General features: G+C 38.8%; 1 protein-coding gene across 9 annotated transcripts in view; it reads left to right on the top strand.

Moving 5' to 3' along the window:
- The window catches only part of ATXN7 (ataxin 7), an 86,638-nt gene that overhangs the window by 35,278 nt on the left and 24,220 nt on the right, over positions 1 to 27,140 (top strand). For 5 of the 9 annotated variants that reach the window (XM_066327258.1, XM_066327259.1, XM_066327257.1 and 2 more), the window contains one exon: positions 14,377 to 14,481. The exons of 1 other annotated variant lie outside the window; for it this stretch is intronic. In XM_066327258.1, coding sequence (XP_066183355.1) covers positions 14,377 to 14,481 — 105 coding nt within the window. Of the gene's footprint in view, positions 1 to 2,364; positions 2,607 to 2,878; positions 2,902 to 7,155; positions 7,503 to 14,376; positions 14,482 to 27,140 lie in introns of those variants that run through there. 3 more of the 9 variants (XM_066327263.1, XM_066327261.1, XM_066327264.1) reach the window with 3 other exon arrangements.

The raw sequence follows: 27,140 nt of genomic DNA, 5'->3' as shown, positions 1-27,140 counted from the left end.
GGTGTGGTCTACAATCATTTTTTTTTTCCCCTCCTAGTAACGCTGGATTAAGCAGCTCCTCTGTCTGTGCTGAGTGAAACACTTGTGAAATTATAGTTGTATTCTAACTGTAAAGTTGTTTCCAAAACAAGGTGATGACTGCTTAAAGGAGAATCTTAATTTTCCATCATGTGTTTGGTCTGGAAATCTAGATTTCATTGGACTGTGTTTGATGCTGTATTTTTTCAGAGTGAATCTGATCCGATTTTTGCATATCTGCCTACAAGACTGTATAGTATAATAGATCTTGTATCTTGGTTGTCTTTGAGTGTTAAAGATGTCATGTCAGTGAATAACCACAGTGTAAATCAGGATCAGTTGTAAGTGGTTCATTGTGAAAACTAAACAAGTAAGAGCTAGTTGTTATTATTATTAGTTAATATTTTTTTTAAAATTCCTTTTTTGTAATTATGTCAGGAGGCCAGGCAGTAGAAACTGGAAGTTTTTCTAACATTCCTGAAGTGGTTCCGAGTAACTTTGTGAACTGGAGAAAATGCCATTTGAATTTGTGTTACTCTGCTGAACAACACTTTCAGCATCATTTATCATCTCTTACTGGAGGGCTGTTGCAAATGATGCCAAAATGAGAAAGAAGCATCATTTATACAGTATACATAAATGTGTTCCATACCAAATACTCTTTTTATCCCTTTAGAAAAAATCTATAGTTGTGTGGAATATCCAGAAGCTTCAAACACTGCAAAGATGTGGGTTAACTGGCAATATTTTTGATGGATATGTCAAAGGAATAGAAAGTGTTCCCAATAGTCAGACAGCGTGGGTGTTGGATTATTGAGACAGCCATGTAAAATAATTTGGAAAGCACTTTTCAAAATAATACATTTTCCAAAGAATTTCACCACTTCTCCCAGGAAATGTTAAAATCTATTTCATTCCTGTTCAATTAGAATGACTCTAGGAATATGTTAAAGGAGTTTAACTTGCCTCTGACAACTACTTGGCTTTGATTTATAAGGAATATAATTTTGGGATTTAGGATATTGCCGTGGTTTGGCACTGGCCAAATGCCAGGCACCCATGACAGTCACTCACTCGCCCTCCCCTGCCACAGCTGGGCAGAGGACTGAATAATTTAATGAAGGCTTCATGACTTGAGATAAGGAACAGGAGAAAACATTCCAAGGGCAAAACAGGCTCAACTTAGAGGCACAAAGTGAATTTTTTACTAATAAAGTCAGAGGGAGATAATGAGAAGTGAAAGAAGCCCTTGAAACACCTTTTCTTCCCCCAGCCCTTCCCACCTCCTCACTGACAGCACAGGGAGACAGGGCAGGGGGGTTTGGGTCAGTTCATCACCGAGGTTTGTTCCCCTGCCCAGGGAGAGGAGTCCTTCCCCTGTGAGGCCCTGGGGTCCCTCCCATGGGGGACAGTTCTCTGTGCACTTCAGCATGGTTCCATTCTCATGAGCAGCAGTCCTACCACACCTGCTGCAACCTGCATTCCCCCCACGGGCACAGTCCTCCCAAAACTGCTGTGGCACGGGTCACTCTTCCACGGGTGCATCCTCCAAGGACAGGCTGCTCCAGCCTGGAAGCAGCAGGGCCTTTTCCCTCCACTTCATCTCCCACTGGATCACAGCCTCCTCCAGGCACCCACCAGCCCTGGCATGGGCACCTCCCCCAGAGGTGTTATCACAGAGGTGTTACCAACCTCTCTCATTGGGTCAGTTTTGGCCAGCAGCGTGTCCATCTTCAGAGCTGTCAGGGACTGGCTCTGCTGGACACGGTGGAACCTTCCAGCAGCTGCTCACAGAAGGCACTTCTGTGGCTCCCCCACTACCAAAAACCAGGCTGAGCAAAACCAACACAGACGTTCAGATAATTTGTTTTTTAAAACATAGAATCTGTGTTTCAATGTGTCTGTTCTGCTTGGCTAAGAGAGATGGCAGTTGTCCTGCTCTCACTGGTAATAAATGAAAGTATTTGAGAGAAAAGGCCTAAATTAATTTCCTGATAGGCAGCATTTACTTCATAAAAGTACTTAAAGATGAATTCCCAAAAGCAATTTTGTTTTTCATTTCTGTGAAGTTGTGTTACTCAAATCAACTGCCTAGAAATCCTGCTTGTTAAGGAGCTTCTGTTCCATGTTGTAGTTTGTAATTTATAGAGGAGAAGTTTTGAGCCAAATTCACGTTTGTGTTACCTACCAAAGGCAGCGTAATACGTGCTTACAATTTTTGTCCTAAATACAAGGTTGGGGCTTTTTGTGGCCAAGTGATTGAGGGAAGACTTTTACTACCAGTTGTGTTGTGAGATTTTAGGGGAGATATCAATGTCTGAGCTGTACCTGATACGGTTTGGTTATGGTTTTTATCTAGTCTGAACAGAGCCCTCTCCTTGTCTGATATTTCTTCTGTAGAACCTGCTTTAACAGCCAGCTAACTGTGCCTGCCTGTTTCAGCACCACTATTTCCATGTGGTGTTTGGAGGAGGCCTAAACGCATCAGTTCTTGTTTGAGAAGTTTCCTTTTGGTTCTGGGTGACTCCCACCTTGTGCCCTGAAATGTAGGGGCACAGACCACTGTGTCATTTGCTGGAATAAAACTTGTAAGTTGCTTTTCTTGTTTTTGCCTTGGAGATAAGAATACTATTTTTATCCTCAGAGTAGAGCACAGGAGTAAAATCTTCAGTGTGCTGTCAACGTCTCATCTGAGGCTTGTTTACAACTGCTTGGGATGCAAAAGGGGTTCTCTGTGCAACAGTGCAATTCTCTGTCTTCCTGCTGACGCCATCCAAAATTCTCATGGATAACCACAACAATGTGAAGAAAGGTCTCTGGAAAGGGCAAAAATCACAGCCTGGGTAGATGGTGCTCTTCACTGTGAAATAGGAAGACATGATGGTAAGGTGCAGCATCAGCAGTTTTATTTATAATTTAATCCCTCCAAGACTTTTCCTGCACTCGTGTGAGAAGTGTTGTGACCGAGGTCTTGCAGGAAGCGTGGCGTTGTTCGTCACCGCAGTGCCTCGGGGTGATGTCACTGACTCACGGGAGCATTTGGGGTGTCTGTACTGTTAGGGTGGCCTGGCAATACCCTTTCCTGGACTCCTTTGGCATTTTTCCCCAAGTGTTCCACACTGTCGCTGGAAGCAAAAGCTTTTGAGCAATTTCCAAACACAAAGCGGTGCATTGTGGGCCAGCGCTGGGAGGACTGGATCAACAAGTTTGGCAGCAGCAGCTTTGGCTTCCTGCCTACCCTGGATAGGCACCAGTAGAGATTGCCTTAGTCTCCCAGTGAGTTTGAGCTAAAGATCCCGGCCTAGGTCCTGAAAGTCGTGTGTGTGCAACTGCTGTGCCTGGCAGAGGATCTGCTCCTGTTGTAAACCGTGGTTTTGTTATCCTGGATATGTTTGCCGTAGTTATCTTTAATCTGCTTTAGGAAGGTGGATGTTCTGTTTGTTTGCAGTGTACTGGAGGGTGGTAAACTCTACAAATTTGTTAAAATATCAGAAGATCCTGTTTAACTTTCAGTTTTCTGTTGTCTGTTTAATCTTAGTGTTTTCATCCTGAGTCATCCAGGGGCAGTTAACTGGTGTTCTGAAGTGTCCTCTTCTGTGTGTTTTTGAAATACCAACTCTGTGTTCTTTGTTGTGCCTGTTCTCAGTACTGACCCTGTATGTCTTCTGTGACTTCCCCTTTGCAAATAGGCTTCATCATGTAACACAGTGAATCAGGACCACCACTTGAGGTCTGGGGGATTCCTGGAGGAGTATGTCTAGTCTTGTATCTGCATAAGGATGACTTTGTCGTTCTGCTTATATAATCAGGTTTATTGGTTTTATGTTCTTTTTGACATGAGATATCTAAAAATTAAAGCTGGTGCCTATTTCAGTACTTTTCCCCAAGATTAGAGCATTTTGCTCTCTAGCTGGCCTAAGAAAGGGAGAACAGATTTTTTTTTTCCCCTCCCACTGTGTGTTTAGGTTCACTCATATGTATCCAGTACCTTCTTCCCAAGTGTGATGAGTGCTGTTATTGGCAGAGAGACAGGGGAGGGAAGTAATCTTAGAAGTATCTGCAAAATTGTGAGTTGGACCAAACCTACCAAATCAAAACTTTAAATTGTCTGAGCAAATTCTTCTTTCCTTTTATTTTGTTCTGCTGAAGGTGTTACCTTCTGTGTACCTTGCAAGTGGGCTGGTGTTCTGGTTATCTTAAAGAGGCCCAGACTATGAAAGAGCAGAAAACTACTTTAAAACAGTTCAGTCCTTTCAGATGATGATCTGCATGTACAATATGATTTAAATGATCTTAATTTTTTATTACATCTTAATTTAAAAATATTGAAAGTTGCAGTCCTTCCCAACTCATTTCTGTTAAAGAGTGAAATGGGTGATTTCAGTAGTGGAGAGCTAGTGCCAGATATGGAAGAATAATACCTGATGCAGATTTGTTCACCCAGTGTTTTCATATCATGTATTTTATGTGTAATGTTTGGAGATGGAATTTTGAAAGATTTTGTGAAGGCAGGCTCTGAAAATAAGGCAAACCTCTCCTAGCAGTGGAGAAATACATCTTGGAATAAGGATAGTGATGGGTTTACTCTAAAGAGGAGGTGACATGCAAAGGCAAAACATAAATTTCTTCTTTTGAAGAATTTGAAATTCCATAACAATAAAAAAAATTCACTTCCACCAAGATTTTTAGGCTGAATTGTGTTTGTGTTGTACCACAAATAACCAGCAGTGAAATTACTGACCTCACTATTCTGTGAATGGTAGCCTGATTTTTCTTCCCTGCTTACTTTTTAAATTAATATAACTGTGTGTCAGAGGACAGCTAGCACAGGTTTAAAGCCTTAACCCATCTGAACAGGTGGATCTGCTCTTGGAAGGAAAGCTCCCATGACAGTAGCTCTGTATGTCCTGGAATATATCAACTGTAAGAAATAAAGACTCAGTGTTTACCAGTTCCTCAGCTAGATAATTGAAATAGTCATATTTCTTTGTCTAAAGGAATGCAATAGCCAACTTCAAAATACTTTGTGTAACTGCATGTGTGTTCAAATACATAACAAGTAGGTTAGGTTAGCCCTTTTACTGCACTGTAACAACAAAACCACTTTTTTGCTTTCTACTTTATCTTTTGATCTTATTAACTATAATGGTGTTGTTGGGGTTTTTTTGCTATAGTACATTTATATGCCTGTTGCTGTGCAACTTAGATCATTTTTTTTAATTGCACCAGATCAAGTCCCAGTAAATCTGCAAAGCAAAGGAAGTAAATTTTAATGGAAAAACTAATAGTGCCTGCCAAATTGAGAGGAGTGAGGAATTGTAAGCTGGTATGTGAAAATCAACATGCATCAGTTTCCTTATGGCTATTTGAGGCATGATTGAAACAGTCTTATTTTGAAGCTGGATGTTCCAGTGCATGGAGAATGGGAGGGGCAGGGGTGGGGTTGTTTTAGGTAGTTGGCTTGCCTAATAAAAGAAAATATTTATATATAATTCAGTTGACAGATCCTGTGCATTGTTTTCCTTACTTATTTTTTTATTATTTTTTTGAATATGCTGATTTGCTCCCTCAGGTGTCAGGTGCATGATGTGAGAAGTGGCCAGAGTGTTCTTTGCACGAAGATGTGTTGTCTTTGCACAATTAAGGAATTAACACCATGCTGCTGTCACACGGGAGTTAGGGCTGTGGCTGGCAGGGAAGAGAGGGAAGAGGTGAAAAGATGATCACTGTGCATGTCCCAGGTAGCAGGGATCAAGGTGCACTTTATTATTGCTGAATTTTGGGGTGTTCTCCTATCACAAAAGATGTAGCCATGGGCACATTGTGTTCCTCCAGTGCCCTTTGGTAAGGAAATGTGTGAATCGAAGTGGCTGCTGCTGCTCTGCTCCATCAGTTACTGAGTTACAGCCAGCACCCAGTCGCATGGCTGGATATGGACAGTCACACAGGAAAGTGGCAAAAATGCATAAAAAACCCTTTGTTTTCCCTTAAAAGCATGTCTAGGTAGGAGATGGGAGAGGCTGAGAAGCCTGGAACATGTTCACCACTTGCAGTCATGTCGTATCAAAATACTTCTGCTGTGACGAGCAGTTTTATGTAAACTGTGAGTTTAGGTTTAAATAAAACAAACTTCCTTTTTCCTACTCCAGAAGTACAGCTGCTGCAGAGTACATGGAGTGCTGTGTGTGAAACAGGAGAAAAATACCAAACCTGTTGATGTTAGAACAATTCATAATTGTAGTGTGCTTCAGGCTGTGTGACTTAAGATGCATTTTAGAATATTCTGTGGGGGATTTATTGCAGTTTAATTGAAGCTGTGTTTGACTAGTGGCTTATCCAGAACTTTTCTCCCCCCTCATGGTAGATTTTCTGCATAAGAATTGAAATGTTTCTGTGTACACTTTCATATTAGCTTAGTTCAGATTTTAATTTTACTGTGCAAATTATAGGGCTTTTATTCCCTGATTTCAGTTTCATTTTTGTATCATAATTGCAAAACGCAATTCATTTTTGAAGGTTCCTTAAGCTATTTTAGAATTGGTTTGTTGGTTTTTTTAACAGAAAAACATAAATAATAATTTGTTGGCTTTCCCAAAATACAGCAGTGGCACGATGAGATCATACCAACTAAAAATAATTCATGACTTTGAATGAAGATATGTTACATGACAAATTATGTGTTCAGCATTTGTGTAATATACAAATTGGTTGGAGAAATTAAAAATATCTTTAGGTCTGAAAACTCATTAAAAAGTAAATGGAAATGGTTTTTGCAGATGACTGACTTCATTCAAATTGCTGATGAAAAATTGATGTAACAGGATACGATGTGAGTAGGGAGACTTAAAATGCTTTTCAGCAGATTAAAATATGCTACTTGTGTTTCATTGAGAAATTTACTCATCAGTCTTTCCACAATCTTCTGTAAAGCTTCTTCAATGAAATTATGTATTCTGTACAATAAACTTAGAAAACCTGTTTAATAATTTGAATGAAGAATTTGACTGTGTTTTGTGTTAGATTTTGAAAAAAATTGTGTAGAGGGATTAATATACAAATAATTTAACTAAATACTTAGATGTCTACTTCAATATGCTTTATATATAATTACAGGAACACTGAAATCTTGGGAGCCTAAAATTAGAACTCCCAGCTGTACCCTAGGCTGCAGGTGCACGTGTGCATGACACACTTCTCTTTGGTATCTGCTGCTCAGTTTTTATCCTTGGGTACGATACAGACATCTCCCAGAACTGTTAAATTTTAGAGAACTAAAATAGTTTCATTCTACATCCTGGCAGAGAGAGGGAAGAAGGGCTCTGGGGGAATTGCTGTGCCCATGGCCTTGCACAAGGATGGCTGTTTGGGTTTGCCTGTGTGTGCACAGAGGAGTGATGCTGCCTGCAGCAAACCTTTTTGCTGGAGGTGAAGCTCCAGGGGATGAAGTTTTGGGAATGCAACACAGCTGAACCTATGGAAAAGTGGTAGGTCATCTTCACCAGGGCAATCTGACTTGAATTTGGGGAAAGCAAAGTAAAATCTACAGAGCTGTAACTTTGGAAAGACAGACTGTCAGGAGTTTTGAAAGGAGACCGAACTTTCAAAGGACTCCCCTTTTAGAGATGAACCAAGCATTCTAAAACTAGTGGAGATTTATGACAGTAATCAAATCTGGTAATGCAGCTTCTGTGCCTAGTTAAACCAGATTGTGGGGTTTTTTTTGGTCTTGAACTGAAAGTCATTTCTCTGAACCAAAACTTTGGGGTTTGAGTATTCAATAAAATGCTGGGTAATTGCTGTATTTGCTGAAGTGGAAAATACAGTCAAAACAGTTAATCGAGTCTTCAGCTCTTCCTTCCTTCAGCTGATCAATCAGCAACTACTCAGTGAAACAAAGTTCATGCACTTGTGCTCAGAACCCAGGGAGAGCTCTGCCTTTCGAATTTCCTCTCAGGTAGCTGGACTTCCAAAGCTGTATGTGCAGGCAGAGTTGGCAAGGAATTTTAAGAATGGGTTACCTTGAAGAAAATAATTCAACAGTGCTTCCCTCTGAACCTAAATGGAACAGCTCAGATATGGGAATGTGCATTTAGTTTGTTTTTATTTTGTATTAAAAGGTTGTTTTGTATTTGAGGCAACATAAGCATAAACCTTACAGGAAAGATTTTTTAAAAACAGTGTTTCTGTGTGTAAACTTGATCATTTTATGTTTTATTTTCATTATATGTATGCTGTTTGCAGGCACAAATGTTTTAGGCCTGCACATATGGTTTATAAAATAATTGTGTTCTATTAATACCTAAGTGTTCATTACTTGAAATTTTGCAGAAAACCTTCAAGTATGTATGTTTTACTAGAATCTCTTACTTCGGTTCAAAACTTGTGTATTTCTATACAGGTTTAGTTATTTTGTTCACAATATCTTTAGAAATATTCTTCTTTTAGAATATTGTTTAGAAATATTCTTTTGTTATCATCTTGCGTGGTACACAGTAAAAAAAGTGCAGTAGTTTAATTTGACGTCAGCATTGATAAATATACAAAAACACATCTGTTCATGAATGATAAGCACTTGACTGTTTCTCCAAAATAGTTTGGAAGATATTGTTTAGAAAATAATGGTTTAGTTGCAGAAAGTGAAATATCTGTGTGTAAAAGGGAGGTCTTGAGGACCTAACTTGGAACACATAATTTTTTTAATAAAACATTCATATCAGTTAAAATAAGGACCTATATTGCTTTAAATAGATGGGAGCTTTACTTGAAATAACCAGGTTAGTTAAGATACATTGCAGTGCTGTTTGTAGTTGCCTCAGTTTGCAGCCAATTTTCTCCTTCTGCCTGAAGATTACTTGGTATTGACAATTAATGTCAGCAGTAGATTCAGCAGGACTTACCTGCTGTGCACATTTCTTGGCAGAAGTTTAGGGGTTTGGGCCGACTGCAAGTCTGGGGGTAAGAGCTGAAATTTCCCTGGGTTTGGTACAGTCTGTTTCATGTGGTCCTTGGTGACGGTTAGTGGCCTTCCTTCTCCCTCCTTGTGCCTCTCCCTCAGATGACAAGCTTTTAAAAATAGTAATTTGGGAGGTTTTGTCTGCTTTCAGATACTAAATGACGTATTCGCCTCAGCCAGAAAGGGTAAAACAATAGAAATATTTTTATTACCTTATCCGGATCTGAGTACCTGAGACACACATTGCAAGCAAATTATGGGAGTTACCACAAATTTTTTTTTTCCTGCAAAATGTCAACTACTTTGTTACTACAACTGGGGTGTTTTCTTCCCTCTTCAAAAATTTTTCACTAGCAAAAAGGTGCTGGTGGAGAGTTTTGTTATCTTAAATAAAAGTTTTAAGAAAAGTGTGCCCGTAGAGAAGGAACTACCAGTTAAGTTAAGGTGTACTCCCATATTTTTTACCTTAGTATGATCAAGATTAATCACCTTCTAATGAATAGACAAAACCCAGCTAGTACAGAGCAAATGTATTCAAGATAGCTGTTGATTGACATAATTTAAACTTACTTGATCCGTGAAGTAAATAGTTCAATCAATCCAGATCTTGGCAACATTTCAAAATAATAGGATCTATTTACAATTTTTTATATAGTACTTCTGAAACAGTTCCCTGATGGAAACTGTCTTGATGGAAAACCTAGTAAATTGATAAAAGTTGGTACAATTACTTAAGGTGGATTTGTATCAGACTCCATTAAAAAAAAAAAAAAAAAGAATTGTGTTTGGGAGGTTGTAAAGATAATAGGGGTTTTATCTATCTATTTTATCTATTTTTTATTTAGTATAAATATAATAGCGTAGGGCATTGTGATTTTAATGCATCTAATATTAACTATAGTGATTAAAATTATTCTGGAACTATAATGAGGTTGGTGTCATGCTGAAGGCATGTTATGCTGTTCTGTGGAGTCTTTGTAGCCAAAACCTTTTACTGTTCACATCAAGCGTCAGCCTTACAATGTCCATTGTCAAATTACACTTAGTGGTGAGTAGTATGTATATATTCATATCTTTGATATGAATCAGGCTTGGACTTCAAAAACTAATCTTAATAAGCAGATGTTTATGCTGAGAATGGATGAGGAGAATGAGCATTAGCAATGTTCTGGCTTAAAAATATTTCTGCAGAGCTTTTACGTACTCCTGTTGCTTTTTTTGATCAAGTTTTCTATTCTTTTTTCATAACCTTGACAATTTGTTCTTTGCCCTTTCACCTCTTGGTAGTTTTGCTTTCGCTTCCTCTGATTCAGTTTTCACTCTCCTCCTTTGAATTGCAATTACCAGTTTTCTGGCAAAGAGGAAACTGGTGTTCTGGTCTCTACACATGCTCTGCCTTTACTCTTTTCCTCCAGCATTTGCTGTCCTGGGGAAGATCTTAACTTCACTTTTTTTGTTGATATTTAATTTCACTTCTAGAAGGAATGTTGTCTTATTATATACTGGGATAGATGGACTATGCAACGGTCCTAGTCTGAAAAAAGACAAGATTTGTAGGAAATTTGATAAATTTTGGGAGTTAAAAAAGAAAAATCCAATTTAAAATGTAGCTGCTGTAGTCACTGAAATCTAGTGGCTAAATAAATGCAAGCTGCTGGCCTGTTCTCTTACTGAGGTAGTTTTAGCCTGGTTTATATGTTCTGTTATATGTGATATTAATAGGATTGAGAGTATGCAGGCACAGTTAGTTTCTTCAGTGTAGCTGTCCTGAAAGGGAATACTGGACATATTCAGAAATGTTTCAATCATTTGTGTGCTTCCACAGTGTGTTTCAGAGAAGAAGTGGCAGATCAGTGTAAGAAAACTTTGCAGATGAGGCCTGATGAGCTCCATTTTATTTGATGTACAATATGCAAAAATATCCATTATTGCTTTTTCCTTTTTTTTTGTTAGAAAATGATGCTACATTGACCTTTTCCAAATAAGAAGCATTTTCCTTATTACGTGCTCAACAACTGATGCAGTTATCCCAGAATTGTGTATGGCATGGGCTTGTTCTGCTCTTAGTAAAGAGTGCAGTAATGCATCATTTAAACTTCTTTTTTAAAAACTCGGTTACATTTGAAAGGAGGTAGAATTCTGGAGATCACAGTGTCCAGAGGCTTCCTATTATGGAGGTAAATGACTTTCTTTCTGGTGTTAACAGAATTAATGTGACTAACAGCTCTTAAAATAGTATCTGTATGTTGATACAATGAATATAGTATTTATGGAAAATACATGAAAAGTTTGTGGTCTTGATTTCAAGTTTTAGTTTGGCCTTGAAAAATACTCCCAGATAGAGAGAGTTAAATAAGCCCAGCTTTGAAAGAGGAACATATGAATCATGGTTGCCAGGCTCATCCTTGAGAGGCACTGGCTTTACACGGTGAAGTATTTCAAAAAGTAATCTTCAAACCCAGAGTAATAGTGCATTGAGATGACTCAGGTAAAATATTAGAAACTTCATTAGACTTCTAAATAGAGAATGTGCATGTCATGAAGTGGATCAGGTATAAAGTATTAAGATGTTAGAATACCAATTACACGATATATGTCAACTTCCATAAATGCCTGGCAGGGGACAGAAAAATTAGGCATCCATCACCTACTCCTGGTACAGACTTACTATGTTAGTTTTGTTAAACTGTTCCGAATGTTTTGTCTTAAATTTTCGTGGTCTTATTTATCACTCCCAGCAGTGCCACATAGGTGTTTGTTCTGTTGGAACACAGAAGTAAGATTTCCCTGAAACCTGCTCTTGCCCTGCTCAACTAATGAGAGTGAGGCACATTAAAGATGTGAGCACTTACCTGGCCTAAGAATGAGGCTCCTGGATTGGGAAGTGTGGGCTTGGGTCTCTTCTCTGACTTGTTTGGGTCACACTCTTTACAGTTTCAAAGCCATTGTTAAATTGCATTTAGACCTCTAACCTTTGCTCCTCCCTCACTGGTTGAGATGTTGTTCTGATATCAGTGCTGTAAGAGACCACTGTGGGGTACAAGATCCTTTACACTGATTTGTGTGATCTGGCTGGAGTCTTGTGCATGTCTTCCTTTGAAATCAGGTTGTGATTTTGTGTGTGCAGCAAATCCTTTTCTCTGTGTTAAGTGGTTTTACTCTTAGAATGGACCTTGTGAGTTAGTGTATTTCCTGGCATTCTGTCATTGCTTTCTGTCACTTGGAGCTAAGTTTTAAGCTCAAACTGAAATAGGAAAACACTTCTGCTTACATCAATTCCTGTCGATTTGTCTCAGTTGCCGTTTAAAATTGCTGTATTGCCAGCAAATATTCAAAGGTTTCTTAGTGTTGCCACATGGCTGTGGTGTCTCTGACCAGTTTGAAGGAGTGCTTGATCTTGCAGTCCTTTTATCCTAACTATTCCCGCCTGCATTCAGTACAAGCTGGTGTAAAGTCTGAGAATCCAGCACAGTCTGAAAGGTACAGCTCTGGGAACAGGTTCCAGGGTGTGAATTTACAGTTGCCTCAGCATCACTCAGGAGTAGCTATGAGCTGTAACTCTGTGGGCTGTTAACAATGTAAATATCAGGCAGCTCATGCTGTTACTGTCACATTCATCCCAGTGTACTGCTGCTCAGGTGAAAGTGACCCTGAAGTATTTGTTCTCATGTATAAACTTTGATACACTGGCATGCTCAAAGACATTACCTCTGAATTAAATATTAGCAATGACATTTAAGCTTATACTTGTTTTCTTATGTAGCTTAATATTACATCACAGAAAATAGATATTGAAAAGTAGAAGTTTATTTTTCCTATCTGATTTTCCCCCCTTCAGCATATATTTACTAATTTTGCCTGGCTTGCATTAGTTGGGTGTGCCACAGATTTTCATGCTTTTTTTTCAATAAATATTATATAAATAAATAAGCAAGAGCTGCTGCTTAAAGAAGTGCAAACCAGATTGTTTGTTTATTCGATGTAACCTCAGTTGTGAAAAGCTGTCTGTGACTTAGGTGAGGGTAGCTGTGATCTCTCTCAGCCAAGTTAGATGTCTTTGGTCATTGCATTTGCATTCAACTGCAAAATCCGGTTGGGGCTGTTATTGCAGGTGTCATGCTTAATTTTGATTTAGCACTAGTAAGACGTGTGTAACATGTGAGATAGACCTTATGTCTTCTAAATAAAAGTATTTAATTTTTTTGTGATGAAGATACTAATTCTGGAAGTAGCTTTGCTGTGGATATATTCTCTGTGAGAAACAAAGCAGACAAGGCTGATGGTGTCTTTCTGTGAGCAGTTGCCTTCAATTATGGCACACTCAATATGCAACACACTCTATTTCATAATTGCAGTTCTATTAATGAACAAAGCAGTGGATGTTGCTAAAAGTATACACAGACAATTTAGTAGCTGTAAAACAACTCTGGAGTCAGTTCTAGCACATGAGTAAATAAGTTTCACTTCTTTTCTAAGTTTCTGTTAAGATAAATCTATTACTTGAGGGTTTTTATAAGAAAATAACTTTGCTTATGTCAATTTTTATCCTTTAAATAGTGTTACAGATCCTTAGCCACATTCTATGGTTGCAGTTTCCATTTTTTTGTCTTTTACTGATTGAATAACATTTTTAGTTATATAAACGTAATATACCTTTAAGTTGTGTAGTGAATGCTGAATTTACTGCTCCAGTAGTCTCTGAATGCAGTTATAACTGTTAAATATATGCTTAACAAACTGTGTTCTTAAAAACAAAATTGTAGAAACTAATTTTATTTGTAAAAGTCTCCAAGTATGTGTGTTATCTCTGCAATCCACACATGCTCTGACATACTGTTATCTCTGGTTCTCTCTCCTGTGTAGCTGTTCCGTGGATGTCTGGCAGCAGATGGCTGGACTATAATGCACTGTTAAACAAATAAAACCATTAGGCATGTAATTCTGCCCAGTGAATGACTGTGTGTTTAAAATGGTTTAAAAAAATTAAATAGTAAATGAAGCTCACTTTTGAATTCATTTAATGACATTGGAATAAAATCCAAAGCCCTTTTCAGAATACATAAAACATCCACTCTTATGCTGTGTTTGTCTCAATTGAAGTCAGTTTTTTTTCATTGCATTCTTGCATCTGGTATAAAATAATCAGTCCTAAATCAGTTTTCTAATAGTTGTTTTCTACAAGTAATCGCTCATTTTACATTTATCTTTGTAGTAAGAGTTTTGCTTTTGTAATTCTCCAGCACAAAATTATCTATTGCATTATATGCTCTTTTTTCCTCATTTTCAAATTTGATACAAATGTCTCTAAAATTTTGATTCAATACTGGTGTCATCGCTCTGTAATTAAACTGTTTTTCTATAATTGTCAGCAGCTGAGAGATGCCATTTTGTCTTTTTGTTTTTAGATATGCCAATATTTGGTCTTTGCCCGGCTCATGATGATTTCTATTTGGTGATGTGTAACCACTGTAATCAGGTCGTAAAACCACAGGCATTTCAATCACATTATGGTAAGTGCTTAACTATTTTTAATAATTAAGGGTGAGGTTAAATCAGGATTAAGCCTGGCAATTTTTTTTTTAATTGATGGTAAATAGATCATTAAATTATAAAAAATGTCAAAGAACTTAACCTGTATTTAATAATTTTGTATGCATTGTAATGCAGTTTCATAAAGATCTTGGTTTTTTTAGTTTTTTAATGCTTTCTTGAAACGCTGCATAGCTACAGTTCAGTTTCAAAATGACATATCTAGTGTATTTCACAGCCAATGTGTATAGTGTGTTTGTGTCTCTGTGTGTCATTTCTCCTCGTGTATTTATACAGATTATTTTTACATGGGTTCTGGTACTGTATGAACTGTGAGCTTGAATGAAAGCTAAACTCACAGCAAAATTTGTAAAATGTAGTAAACTTTCAATAGCCAGTAAGCTTATTTATTTATTTTCAGAATTATCAATTTGTATTTGTTTTACTGGTCCAGTGGTTTTGTATATAAACTATGTAAGGAAGCTCTTGTTGTGTTGATTGGTCAGTGTTTAGAGAGGACTGAGAAAATGTGAAGTGCTACGCCAGTTCAAGTGCTTGGTTACTTCCTCCAAGCCTGGCTGGGGGTGGTTGGCAGTTCTGCTTTTCCATGCTCCTCTCAAGACTAGAAATTAACCTCATACAATTTAATGCAAATATCTGGATAGGAGGTTTTTTGAAATTCAGCTTTTCATTTCTTAAGAAATTAATGAGATATTTTCTGACCAGCTCCTAATAAACGTGATGGATAAAGCATCTTCTGAACTAGTCCTTCCTCCCTGTGTGTACATGTATTTGTACACTGTCTCTTTTCTCTAGGCCAGTGCAGCTACTGGTTGGCTTGGTGTTTATAAGGATATGAGCTGGGTGTGGGCAGGGAACCTCTTCTAGTGTTGAGAAAAAGGGTAACCTTTTGTGCATCTTAAATAATCCAACTCATTGGCAAGAAAAGATATATTCACTTCTGATTCCTTGAGACAGGAGAAGGGTCTGTCTGGGCTGTGCTGAGGGTGAACTTCTTATCCTTTCTCCCTCTCACTTGGTTTTGTGTTATATTGCCTTATGGATTATAGCCCTGCCCTTGCTGCTGGATCCTACAGTGGTGTCACACAGCATGACTCAGAGAAGAACCTGAATAGGTTTTGTGTCAGAATTCTTAATAATTTGCTTGTTATTCTGTGGATGGCTGTACAAATCAATTTTTTTTAATCCACAGTTTTGTGGATATAAGTTTCCAGAACTATTTGGAACCAGAAGAAAAGGCCATCTTATTTTTCTTGCTCTAGTTGCTGTATGCCTTTTTACTAGTCAGGAGCAAGTTTACCCCTTGCCAGTGACATTCCTCACGTGTCACTGAATATCAACTTAAGACGTCCAATAACTCCTTCTAAAATATCATATTAAAGTAATTCTGACAGCTAAAAATAAATTTATGGGGGAGGACTGGATGATACCGAGTTCTGAGTGTGATGGCATATTGAATATTCCATCTTGAGGTCAGGAATATTGTAGTGATGGAGAGCTGTGGATAGCTGCAGACACTTAAGGTTGTCTTTATGAAATGAGCAGGTGATCTCCAAACACTGTCTGACCAACAGGTGTCTGGTAGGAAGCAGCATCGTGTTTGTCCTTATGGACAGGTGGCAGAAGCAGCTCAGGAGCTGAATAGGTGCAGTATTGTGTCTTGGTGTTGTAATGCTGCTTGTACTGCTGTTAGACTTGTTATGTGAAGTTAACTCCAACTCTTCTGTAAGTGCTGCTTGCAATTTAAAAGGCACGGACTGAACAGGGAACTGCAAAATGAAGGCATGGAAAGTATTTTTAAAAGTTGCAATAACTACTAACATAATGTTTCCATTCAGTACCACTTTGTAGAAGTGTGATCTCTAAATGTGAAAACTTTTCTAATACAAGTCTTACATCAGTGGCATATTCATACTTTGAGAGGTGTAGAAGGAGTGGATAGAAATGATGAGGTTATTCTTAGTATTTCTTAAGCTTGTTCTGAACAATGAAGAGTCTCGGCACGGGCTGTGGCGTGCAGGAAACAGGCGGGGTCATTCTGATGAGAAAAACAGGCTTGGGTGGGGTGAGCATCATTAAAGGACCTTAGTTTGCCAATCTAATAGCCTCAGAAAGGTAAGAAGGCTGACTTGGTGATTTTGTGTAGCACTAGTTCTCAAAGCCTTTTATCAGCCTTCCCATTTTTTACATCCTTGCAGTTATCCCTTAATTTAGAAAATTAAATATGAAAGCTGATAAATATGGCTGGTGATTGAAACAGACAGTGATCTATTTTTTTAAACACTGTATAGCTCAGGAGAAGGATATTGCTCAAGCCCTCAAAACACAGTTATTTTAAAGCAAAAGGTGTATTATAGCAAGAAAGTAAAACACCCTTTGGATTCACCACAGTCAATTTACCCTGAATTAAGTTTATTATTGCTGGTATGATTTCGGGGATTGAAAAATTCTGAAAATTTGTAGTCCATCAATGTATCTTTTTGTTATATTCATAGGGTCTTTTATTTTTAATTGTTGCCAGAGAAGTATTAGTCTCTTAAAATATTCTACAGCTCCTGGTGGTGTGTGTTGCTGTACTTGGTGTTCTTTGAAATTTGTCATGTAGAATTTTGTTTTCTGAAGCAATATAATATGCTCTGCTAAAATGTCACTTTTGTGGAAGGAAAGCTAAACAAACTATTAGTTAAACCTAATGAGCTAATTAATTTCTTCCAAAGCATAATTGTGATAAACTACTTAACTAGGTAGGCTGAAAGTGCTTTGCAGGACATATGCTGACTTTTTTCTCTGGACCATAAGTAGTCAGAAATAATTTAAATGTAACCTTATCAATTAGAATATGTCACCTTTTTAATAAAATACTTCATTGATACAAATGACAGAAGTATATGTAACTGATTCTTTTCTATCTCATGTATTTGACTAGAAAAGATACTAATTTAAAATTAAATTCTTCTTTCTTAGGAAATTCAAGCATGTGTTTGGGCTATGAATTTCCGTTTTAGTAATTTATTCAATGGTGTTGGTATATGTACTACATGATTTGTAAAGTTCATACACGTAACACCACGTGCAGGTTTGTTTTTAAGAGCAATCTAATATAATGAGATATCTGAAGTCAGCTTGTGGCATTCCTTCTAGCCTGTGTAGAGTAGCTGGCAGTGCAGTCCTATGGCTTTAGCCCCTTGGCTTAGGGTGACAGTGCTGCTGGGGACATGATGGGGCAGGAGCACACCAGCCAGCCAAGGAAAAGTTGTTTCAAGATGAATCCTCTGTTCTGTCAGATCACAGCTGTTTTCATCTTGAGGGAACAGGCAAGTGATTGCAGCCCTTTATTGCTCCTGTTCCTGCTGTTGCTTTGTGAATGGTTACACTTTCATGGTATCAGCATCTTCCTTGGATGAGTCAAGATCAGTTCAGAGGTGAAAGATGGAAAAAAAGATATAATGTTCAGGCATTGAGTCTTGTGGGTGAAGCACCTGAGATCACTTATCACGATGACCTGTTCCCAGAAAGTGTTTTTCTCCAGGAGTATTTCTCTGCCCTCTGGATGATCATGTGCCAGCTGTCAGGCTCCTCAGGACAGCGGGATGTGCCTGTCTCCCTTTGATTTCCATTCTTTCCTCCCTGGAAACGTGTTAGATACAGTCCTTGTGCTGCACCCAAAGGTTGCTCTTTGAGGGAGCCATCGTGACAGTTATTTCAGGTTGTTCGTGGAAGCCCTGAAGTGCCATGGTTTTCAGGCTGTGTGACCTTTTGTTGGCATTTCAGCTGTTCCACAGGTTTATCTCATCTCCCTGTGGTTATCAGCCTCCTGGCTAATGAGAGCTGCTTCTCTGCCCTGGCTGGGTCGCTCTGTGGCTGAGAGAGAACTCAATTGTGTGAAAGTAGCATCAGTAGAGAGATGTGTGGGGTTTCTCTCTCTTAACTTCCTTTTTTTTTTTTTTTTTTTTTTTAAGAGGGTTTTTTTTTTTCCCTCTGTGCCTTAGTTTCCATGAATACAAAATAGGGTTAAACTCTCAGCAGTAATAATGAAGGCTACCTGTAAAACTTACACTGAGAGTGCCTGTGACTCATGTGGTGATTGTGAAAACCATGAATACAGTACGTGTTGGAAAGAGATGATGATAGTGTGTTGGGCTGTTGAGTCATTAAAAAGCTATGTCAAGTGTTTTGATTAACTTCCATGGGTTTGGTGGTGGTGAAGGTGAGCAACAATCATGAGCTTTGCCTGCTGCTCCTGTCCTGAGAGCTGATGGAGAATTGCTTAAACGTTTTGGTTTCCAATCAGTGCAGGTTTAAACCTGAAGTGTAGGAATCAGAAGCGGGGTTACTCTACAGATACTCCCATCATCTGTTGTGGTTTCTAGGAGGTTGTGGAGTTGGACTAGAACATCACACAACCTTAATACTCAGAGGGCAGATCCTGGCAGTAGACAAATAGATGTTTGCTCGTTACTTGGGTCCATCCTCCGAGTCTGTTCGAGGTCTTTTGTGATTCTTCTTCATCTAATTGTATCACCGAGGTCCTTCCTCCCTCAGCCAGGGCCCACACCCACCTTTCATTTACAGGTCTCCATTTTGAGAGTCCTAAAGGGGTTTTTTTTGTGTTGGTGTTAGTACCTGGATTCAGAGAGAGCACATGATACTTGTGATTTTAATTGAGAAAAATGACCTGATAACTATCTCTGTCAGTGTGCTGATGTATTTTGGATGTGTATCATACATAACTTAAGTATTACAGTCCCTGCAGTGTTACATGTTTGGGTTCTTCTCGCAGTATGAATTGAATATAAATTTGCCCTGCTGTATTTTTGTAAAATTTGGCAGCAGCTAATTGTTCTGAAAAATCTGACAATATTTAATGTTTTAAAGTTGTTGTGTATGTAATGCTTGTTTAGGGTAGAATAAGAGAGTGTGTTTAGCATGGATTCATGGATTACAAAGTCAAAGATAAAGTGTCTGTACAAGGCAGCATTTGAAACTGATAAGAAAAGAAAGGAATGTACTGAATCTTGTTCCAAAGCCATTGGACCTGAGGACTGGGTTGTTTGTTGCTTGGTTTTTGGGTTGGTTTCTTTTTTGTGTGTGTGTGTTGGTTTTTTGGTTTTTTTTTTTCCTCGTGGGAGATTGCTTGAGCTCATCCTCATTTTGGCGGGATAACCCTTCATTATGGCCTGCGTACTTTTGGCAGCAAGCAATTTGTTTCAGTAATTAATGTCCACTGTTTACTAAAGTCTTTTTAAAGCAGTGTAAAAAAGTTTCTGATAAATCGTAAGAATTTTCTTGGGTATCAGTGATCTTCTGTAGAAGTCTAACAACCAAAATAAAACCTGAATGTTCTGTGGTGTGTCACAGATGTGCTGGAGCAATCTGCCAAACATATTGCCAAACGTGCACAGGTGGCATTTGGCATATTATGGCTCCAGTTAATGTATATGTTTTAACAAATTATCATTGGCAGCTTCTGTTCAGAAGCTTCTGTTTAAATGCACAGTCCTCTCACACTAGTTCACACAGTCCGAGTTCCAGCAGCTGGATCTTAAATCTGTGGGTCCAGCAACAGCTAGTTTAATTTCTTGGTAAAGGTTTGTGAAATTCTGTAGCTTTTGCAAGAATTGTTTGGCATATAGCAGGGTCAGAGGTCAGCACAGGATTCATTTTAGAAGGAGAAGTTTTGACTGACTATTTATTTAGTAATTTTTAAATAATGCATCATTATATAAGAAATTATTATAATGTGGAAAGAAACTCTGTAAACATATTTTAGCTTTGAAATGTGCAGCCCCAAGCCATTAGCTGAATACTGAATGTGCCATGCAGATTTTACAGAGCGGTGGAGTTCAGTGCTGTGGTTACTTGTATCATCACAAACTGTTCACATGCAGATGATTATATTTGTACACAGAATTGCTGTGGTCTTTGTTTATTACGTGAAAGCACAGGGAGTATGTTTGAGAAGTTGATGGCAGTTTTCTAGTAAAACTTCCTCCTTTTTGGTGGGTACATGAGTTTGTCAAGCTCTGGCTGAAGCTATAAAGCAATTTTTAATATCAGCTAAGAAAAAAGGTGATTAAATAAGAGATACTGATTATTCAGTTTACTGCTTCCCATGTAACTCGTTATTTTTTTCTACAGCACTCTTTGTGCTAAAATACTACAGATTTCAAGTGCTTGATGTGCTTTAGGCTGCTCTTACCTTTGGTTAATGTGAAATGAATTTTATGCTGTTCTGCCATAGCAGAAGACGTGGATGAAAAAATCATTTTAGTTTAATATTGGCTGAAGAGAGAGTATATTTTTTATTCTGTTCTTACTGCAATGTTAAAATATTTAAAACAAATCTAACATACAAAATTATGCAAGGGTTCCATGAGAACCCAGTTCATTTGTAGTGATCTCCTTGCTGAGTATTTGCTTGGACACTGGGACCGACTGCTTGCTTTTCAAAATCAATGTCAATGGGGAAGAACAAGGGGAAAGGAAGAAAGAAAAACAAATATTTATCTTTGTGGGAAAAGAAGCAGCAGTGCCGTGTTCACAGGAATATCACTATTTCTGTGATAGTCTAGCAAGAGGGAGAAAGCATATTGATCAGTAGGTTGGAGTAAGATCTAAAGAGAACAAGTAATTCCAATAAAAAGTTGCTATTGAGTGTATTTGGCTACAGCTTCACTTTGCAAGAAGCCAGGTGGGATAGTTGCATCAGGTCTACAATTAAAAATGACTGGCAATGAAAGGACTTAACCAGTCTAAAAGTCATGGCTGAGTTTAATCACTCAGAACTCATTTTGTGAGAGGAAACAGCGCATAGAGCAGGACACAGCTCTCCCAACCATCATTCCTGATTTTCTGCAGGGTCAGGGAAGGTCGTTCTGCATCAGCTTACATGATCCACATCCTTGGAAGGTTTCCTTCGCAGCTAAAAGGGTTCTTTCTGCCACCTAAGCCACTCCTCCAGGCTGGAGTGCAGCCAGGGGAGGTGGCACACACTGAGGGCAGGCCATGGGCACGCAGGGTCTGGCACACTGCCCTAAGCTGAGTGCAGGAGAATGAAGCTGCAACCTGTTCAAGAGCTGGGGAGGTGGAAGAAGCCTGAGTTGAAGTGAAAAAAAAAACTAATTTCTGCTGTTCTGGAGATGGGAATGTGTCAGAGCCATGGAGATACAAACTTGGTGTTGGAGGGTGGGGTTAGTAGTAGCTTAATTTCAAAAACTAACCACATGCAGATGAATTATTTATAAGTACTTTCTCATTTGTTTTTTGGGGAGAAGTGTGTGTGTTCTCATGAACTGTGTAGATTATTCCAAGAACTGCAAACCTCAGATGAATACCACAGCGCTTTGTGATTCCAGGGAGGAGTATTCTGGGAAGCTTGTAAAATTGTTTTGAGTATTGAACTGTCATGAAGAAAATAATTTTTGGTTGGTTTTTTGTCCTTTTTTTTCCCCCCCCCCATGGAAGTACATAGTTTCCAGTTGCACAGACTGTACCCTCTCATCCCAGCATCTGACTCTTGAATAACTGCTGTGTTTGGGATGGTCTCTTTTTCTCTGCAAGCACAACTTCCTAGGTCAGATAGGAAATCCCATCAGTAACCATCATTTACATTATTTTTCGCAAAGATCCAGTGCACCCAGTACAGCTGGCTGTGCAGTACCTGGCTGGGGCAGTGGTGCCCAGCTTTGGCAGGCAGGGGGATGGCAGCTTTGGCAGAGCTGCCTCAGCACAGCTGGAATCAAGTGGTTTGCAGTCTGTGAGTGTATCTGAGGAGGGAAAAGAGAGGACACTGGGGAATAGCTAAAAAGGGAAATGTAAAACAAAGAACTTGAGTAAAATACATGTAAAAAGAAATAGATTAAGACAATAAGGAGGAAGCTAAATAAGGAAGGTTGGACAAAATTACCTTGGAGGAGGGAGAATGAAGTAGGTACAGTGCTGGTTTTATTACTTTGTAACCAGGGGTAAAAGTGGTAGAAAGGAGGAGAGGCTAAACACGGCAAAACAAACAAAAGCTTTTTCACAAGTTTTTCCTCTCTCACTGTTTTGGCAGCAATGCTGTTAATATGGTTTGTGTAATGCTGTGGCATTCTTGGCTTTTGCACATTTTGGTTGGGGGTGAGTGCAACAAGAATGTGTCCTACTTGAGACACATCTCCTGACTTTATCAGGCACTGAGCATCAAGGGAAGAGATGGATATATGCATGTGTGTGCACTTATTATTAGTTCATCTTTTGGTTTCTTTTGCTATTTCTGTTTGGACTTCTTAATGCTATTTCACAATTCTCATTTTCTATACTGTGAAAAATATTTTTTAGACAGTAGAATGTACGTGTAGCCTTCAGCAGCTTTTGCTATTAGAAGGATGCCCCCCAGAGCAGATGAGATGTAGTGTACTAGGTTGAAGAAAGTTATCCATGCTGGACCAACATAAAAACAATGTTTTGTGGGAACTTCATCTGCCACCTCAGGAAAAGTAGGAGCATTTTAAAATCTATATTCTCACCTACAGCAGTAGTGCACAGAATGGTAACCAGGCATGAGTCACGCTTTTGAAAAAACTTGGGACAATATTTTTCTTACCAAATTAAAAGAAAACTCTTAACAGTTTGGTTTTGGGCACAGCTAAAAAGTAGCTGCTACTTACTTTAGTTGGGGATTATGTCAAGTAGTTCTCACCTGTTGTTTATTTGGTTTTGATCACCATTTTGCTGGCTTTTTAAAAAGAAACATGATACTGCTGTGACAGTTTTTTTTCTTCCAAGCAATATGATACACTTAAAATTTAACATATGATACACTTTAAGTCTAGAAACTGTGTTTTTAAGATATAACCAGAAGAGGGAGTGTATAACACTTTCTATACAATGAAACCTGTAAGTTTATTGATAACCAACAACCACATGACTTTTTTTTAAGTTAAAAAATAACTGTAGGATTAAATTCACTTTCAAAATAATACAATTAATGCCACCTTTTTAAGCTTCTCATTCAGGCTTAATTCAGTTTAACACTAAATAATTATATCCAAGTAATATAGATGACCAAGTAATGTCAATGGAAGACAATTCATATTTCTAAGTGGTGTGTTGTGTCTACCTGTAACAAAGATGTAAGAAAGAGCTTTTCAGTAGCAGTCTTTGATTAGCTCTTGCTTTATCCAACTCTGTGAGAGCTCCATAACAGTATGGAACAATTACAACGATCTTTTAAAAATGCAGAAAATAAACAGAAATAGATTAATATGATCTGTAATTTTATGTAAGTTTGTGATATTATTGTCTAGTAGGCCATCATTAGCTATCTCAGACAGTAATAGCCAAAATACATCCAAACCCTGTTATCTCCTATTGATGAAACAAATCCATAATACAGTGTTTGTATAGAAAATAATTATTTTTTACTCTATAATTTGTGTAGATGTTCCTGCAGTTGTCATGCAACTGGGAAGCAGGGGGATCTTTTCAACAGTACCAAAAAATATAGGGAAAAAGCCATGAGTGTGTTTTATATCTAAATTCCTGATAAACTTTGCCTATTGCAGTGCCTTATGCAAGTTTTGCCATGTCAGGGAGTGCTGCTGGCCACAAAGACAGCAATGCTGTTTTGTTTCACCAAGTTGTATTAGAGAAAGAAGGACCACTGTCAAGAGATTCTTGTCCTATTTTCTGTTCTCTCTTCCCCAGATAACGAGTTGCTCAGGTTGGTATGACACACTCCCTCTGCACTGCTTTGTAAAGGATGCAATTAGACCAGACTCCTGCAGGGTTGAAGCAGTTCCTACACAACTGAGTTTTTCCTTGTTGTTTGGCAAGATTGTCAGAAAACCTTTATTTCACAATTCTATACAAATAGCTTTCCGAAAGGAAGCCTTCTCTTTTAGGCCAGATCACCTTCTTATGTTTTTACCCCACAGTATTTTCTCCCTCTGCCAGGCCAGGAGTGTTTTGTGCTGTGTCCTCTCTCTGTGACCCTGCTGGTTATAAAGAACCTGTTTGTCATGTCTGGCTCCTGGAAAAGCCCTGGTTTCTGTGGACCATTGTGGTGAATTCTGTGCATTAGGTAGAAGGCGTGCCCCTTTCAGGGCACCCTTCCGCCTCTGAGCCTAAAACTTTCTGATATTTGTGGATTATCTGTAGAGCTGGGTTGGAACTGTCTGTTTTATGTGATGAACAGTGAGAGTTTTAAGAGCTGTTCATCACTGTGTGATGGTACATATGGTACTCACGTGGAATTTGTGCCTCTTCTCCTTGCTAAGAAGGAAAATTGGCTGCTTCTTTTGTTACTGCTTGGCTGAAGGTCTCACCTGAGTTCTTCAGCGCTTTTTGGGTTGCTGCTGTATTAGAGTGGGCTTAACGAAATTATTGGTTTTATTTCTTTCACTTTTCAAGATTATAATGAGAAGCATGTAGTACTCTGTTAAAGCTCTGGCCCTGCTCGTCATTGGCAATGGGACTAGCAAGCACTCATTTTCTTCAGTTTCATTTTGGCTTGCAGCCTCTGACAAGCCACATGTAACCGTGTATATGCCTGGAAAGATGCCACACTGGCCCTCTCCTGCCCTCTAAGGTCAGAGGAAAGGTTTTTAAAGGACCACAGTTCAGTCCCCTCCCCATCACAGTGACATGTACTATTTGACCAAAGGTCGTCCTGTGGGTCACAAAGCAGCCTACCAGCTAGCTTCTAAAAATACCTAGGACTGCTTTAATAGTCACAGAAATAATATAAACTTATATATGTGTGTGGTATGGCAAGTCTTGATGCTCACATCTTGCTTGCCACAGACTGAGAATGACACCTAGTGACACCTAGGAACTGGTCAGTGCCAAGTTTTTCTCTCTGTAGAACTGGTCTCTACTCAGATTGAGGATGGGCACTGAACTTTATGGTCATACTTATCCCTTTTTTCTGTGATTATAAGAACATATCTAGGGAGGCTGGAGTTGGCAGATAGTTAGGATGTGCTGAAAACACTGCAGAGCTCCTGGGCTGTTTGCTATTTCCTCTGCTCTGTCCCAGTTGTCCAGGTGGCAGAGGTTCACAATAGCTGGGGCTGTACACTTGAAATCTAATGGACTCAATGTCCTTTCCTGATTTTAGTCCCTGGAAATGACATAATTCTGTACAGAAACCTTCCTTCTATGTGTACACATGTGCTGCATGAGTAGCAGTTATATTTTGTATTTCTGGTGTAAACAAGCATGTTGTGTAAGTGGAGTTGATACTAAGGCATAAAATGCTGTCACTTCATTGTGCACCAACAAGCCTGTCAACTTGTTCCTCTGTACTCAGTCATCTATTTTATTTTGGACTCGCTCCAGTTTTCTGAAACCTGAGGAACTTCTAAGCTTGCCCACTTGGAAAGGAAAACATCAAAACCAGTAAATCTTTCCCAATATATTTGTTTTGTTCTACAGCATGTAAAACACTCTCCAAAGTGGCAGTTGCTAGAGAAAAAAAATCCCCATATTTCAAGATCCATTGCCATGTCGTTCTGGAGGTTCTGGGAATTTAATTCATGCTGGTACTTCTGAGCACTCATTTCCAAATATAAGGCAGTAGCACTACTTTTTTTATTATTTTGCTGCTCCTTTACTGAGGCTGGCTTTCTGGTGTCATGTAGCAAATCTTTTCATGCACCCCCCATGGCATCAAAGTTGATTTTCTAAATAACCACGCTGGAGTCCTCAATTGATCAACTTTAAGATGTTTGATGTTGGCTCAAGGCCCATTATCCTCTTCCTTCCAGGAAGCATAATAATAGTAGCCAGTAACCAAACAATCTCTTTAAAGCAAAATATTTACAACAAAATCATCTTAGACAGTACTAAATGTAAACATAAGCAGGCTGCAGTGTAAGCAAGCCCAGCTTATGCACTGTTGATATCAATCAGATGAAATTCCTTGGAAGTCTGATTTTTTCTATGTACCCCTCAAAGCTTCTAGGAACTGGCAAACTTACCATTAGGGCAGCTCACAATCCAGTTAATTTTTGTGCCCAAGTCTTATGCCTGCAGCCCTCTCCTTGGGATCAAGTCACACTTTAATTCTTGCTAGTCCTCACTCAGTTCACTGCCAGCTTTGGCACAAGCAGGCATTTGGTTTGTGACACTGGGGCCTTTGAGTGAATGGTTCTGCTCTTTGTTGTGGACAGAGCAGATGGTGCAGAGGCTCAGACTGAGTGGTCAGGATTGGGGGAGAGGGCAGGAATGCTTTTTGCCTGTGGCAGTATTTTCTCGCACCAGCCAGTTTAAAGTGGTTGTGAAATTGGTGCCTGAGTTTGCTGAATTTTGAGAAAGGATAAATGAGTCTTAATATGCAGTGAAGACACTGAAGCCTGGTTGTCTGTGGCTTTGTTCTGTGTGTTTTGCCATCACTCTCCCATTGCAGCCCCTCCTGCTCTGTGCACAGACATAGCTTCAGGTTGCATGTTGTTTTGCCTTTTTTTTTTTTTTCCCTGGCCAATATAATAAGATGTGTACAGCTGGGCTGGAACATGCTCATGGTGTCCAGCCAGCAAAGCTCTTCTGCCTTCCTTCTGTAAGAGCACCAAGAAGTCTTACCTTTGCTGTATGAATGCTGCTTTAATTGTTAATGATAAACACCAGTATCTTCAGG

This window comes from Sylvia atricapilla, chromosome 11 (genome assembly GCF_009819655.1).
Source record: "Sylvia atricapilla isolate bSylAtr1 chromosome 11, bSylAtr1.pri, whole genome shotgun sequence".
Lineage (NCBI taxonomy): Eukaryota > Metazoa > Chordata > Aves > Passeriformes > Sylviidae > Sylvia > Sylvia atricapilla.
Note: the sequence above shows the minus strand (reverse complement) of the source record. Positions and strands in the feature narration are given on the sequence as shown.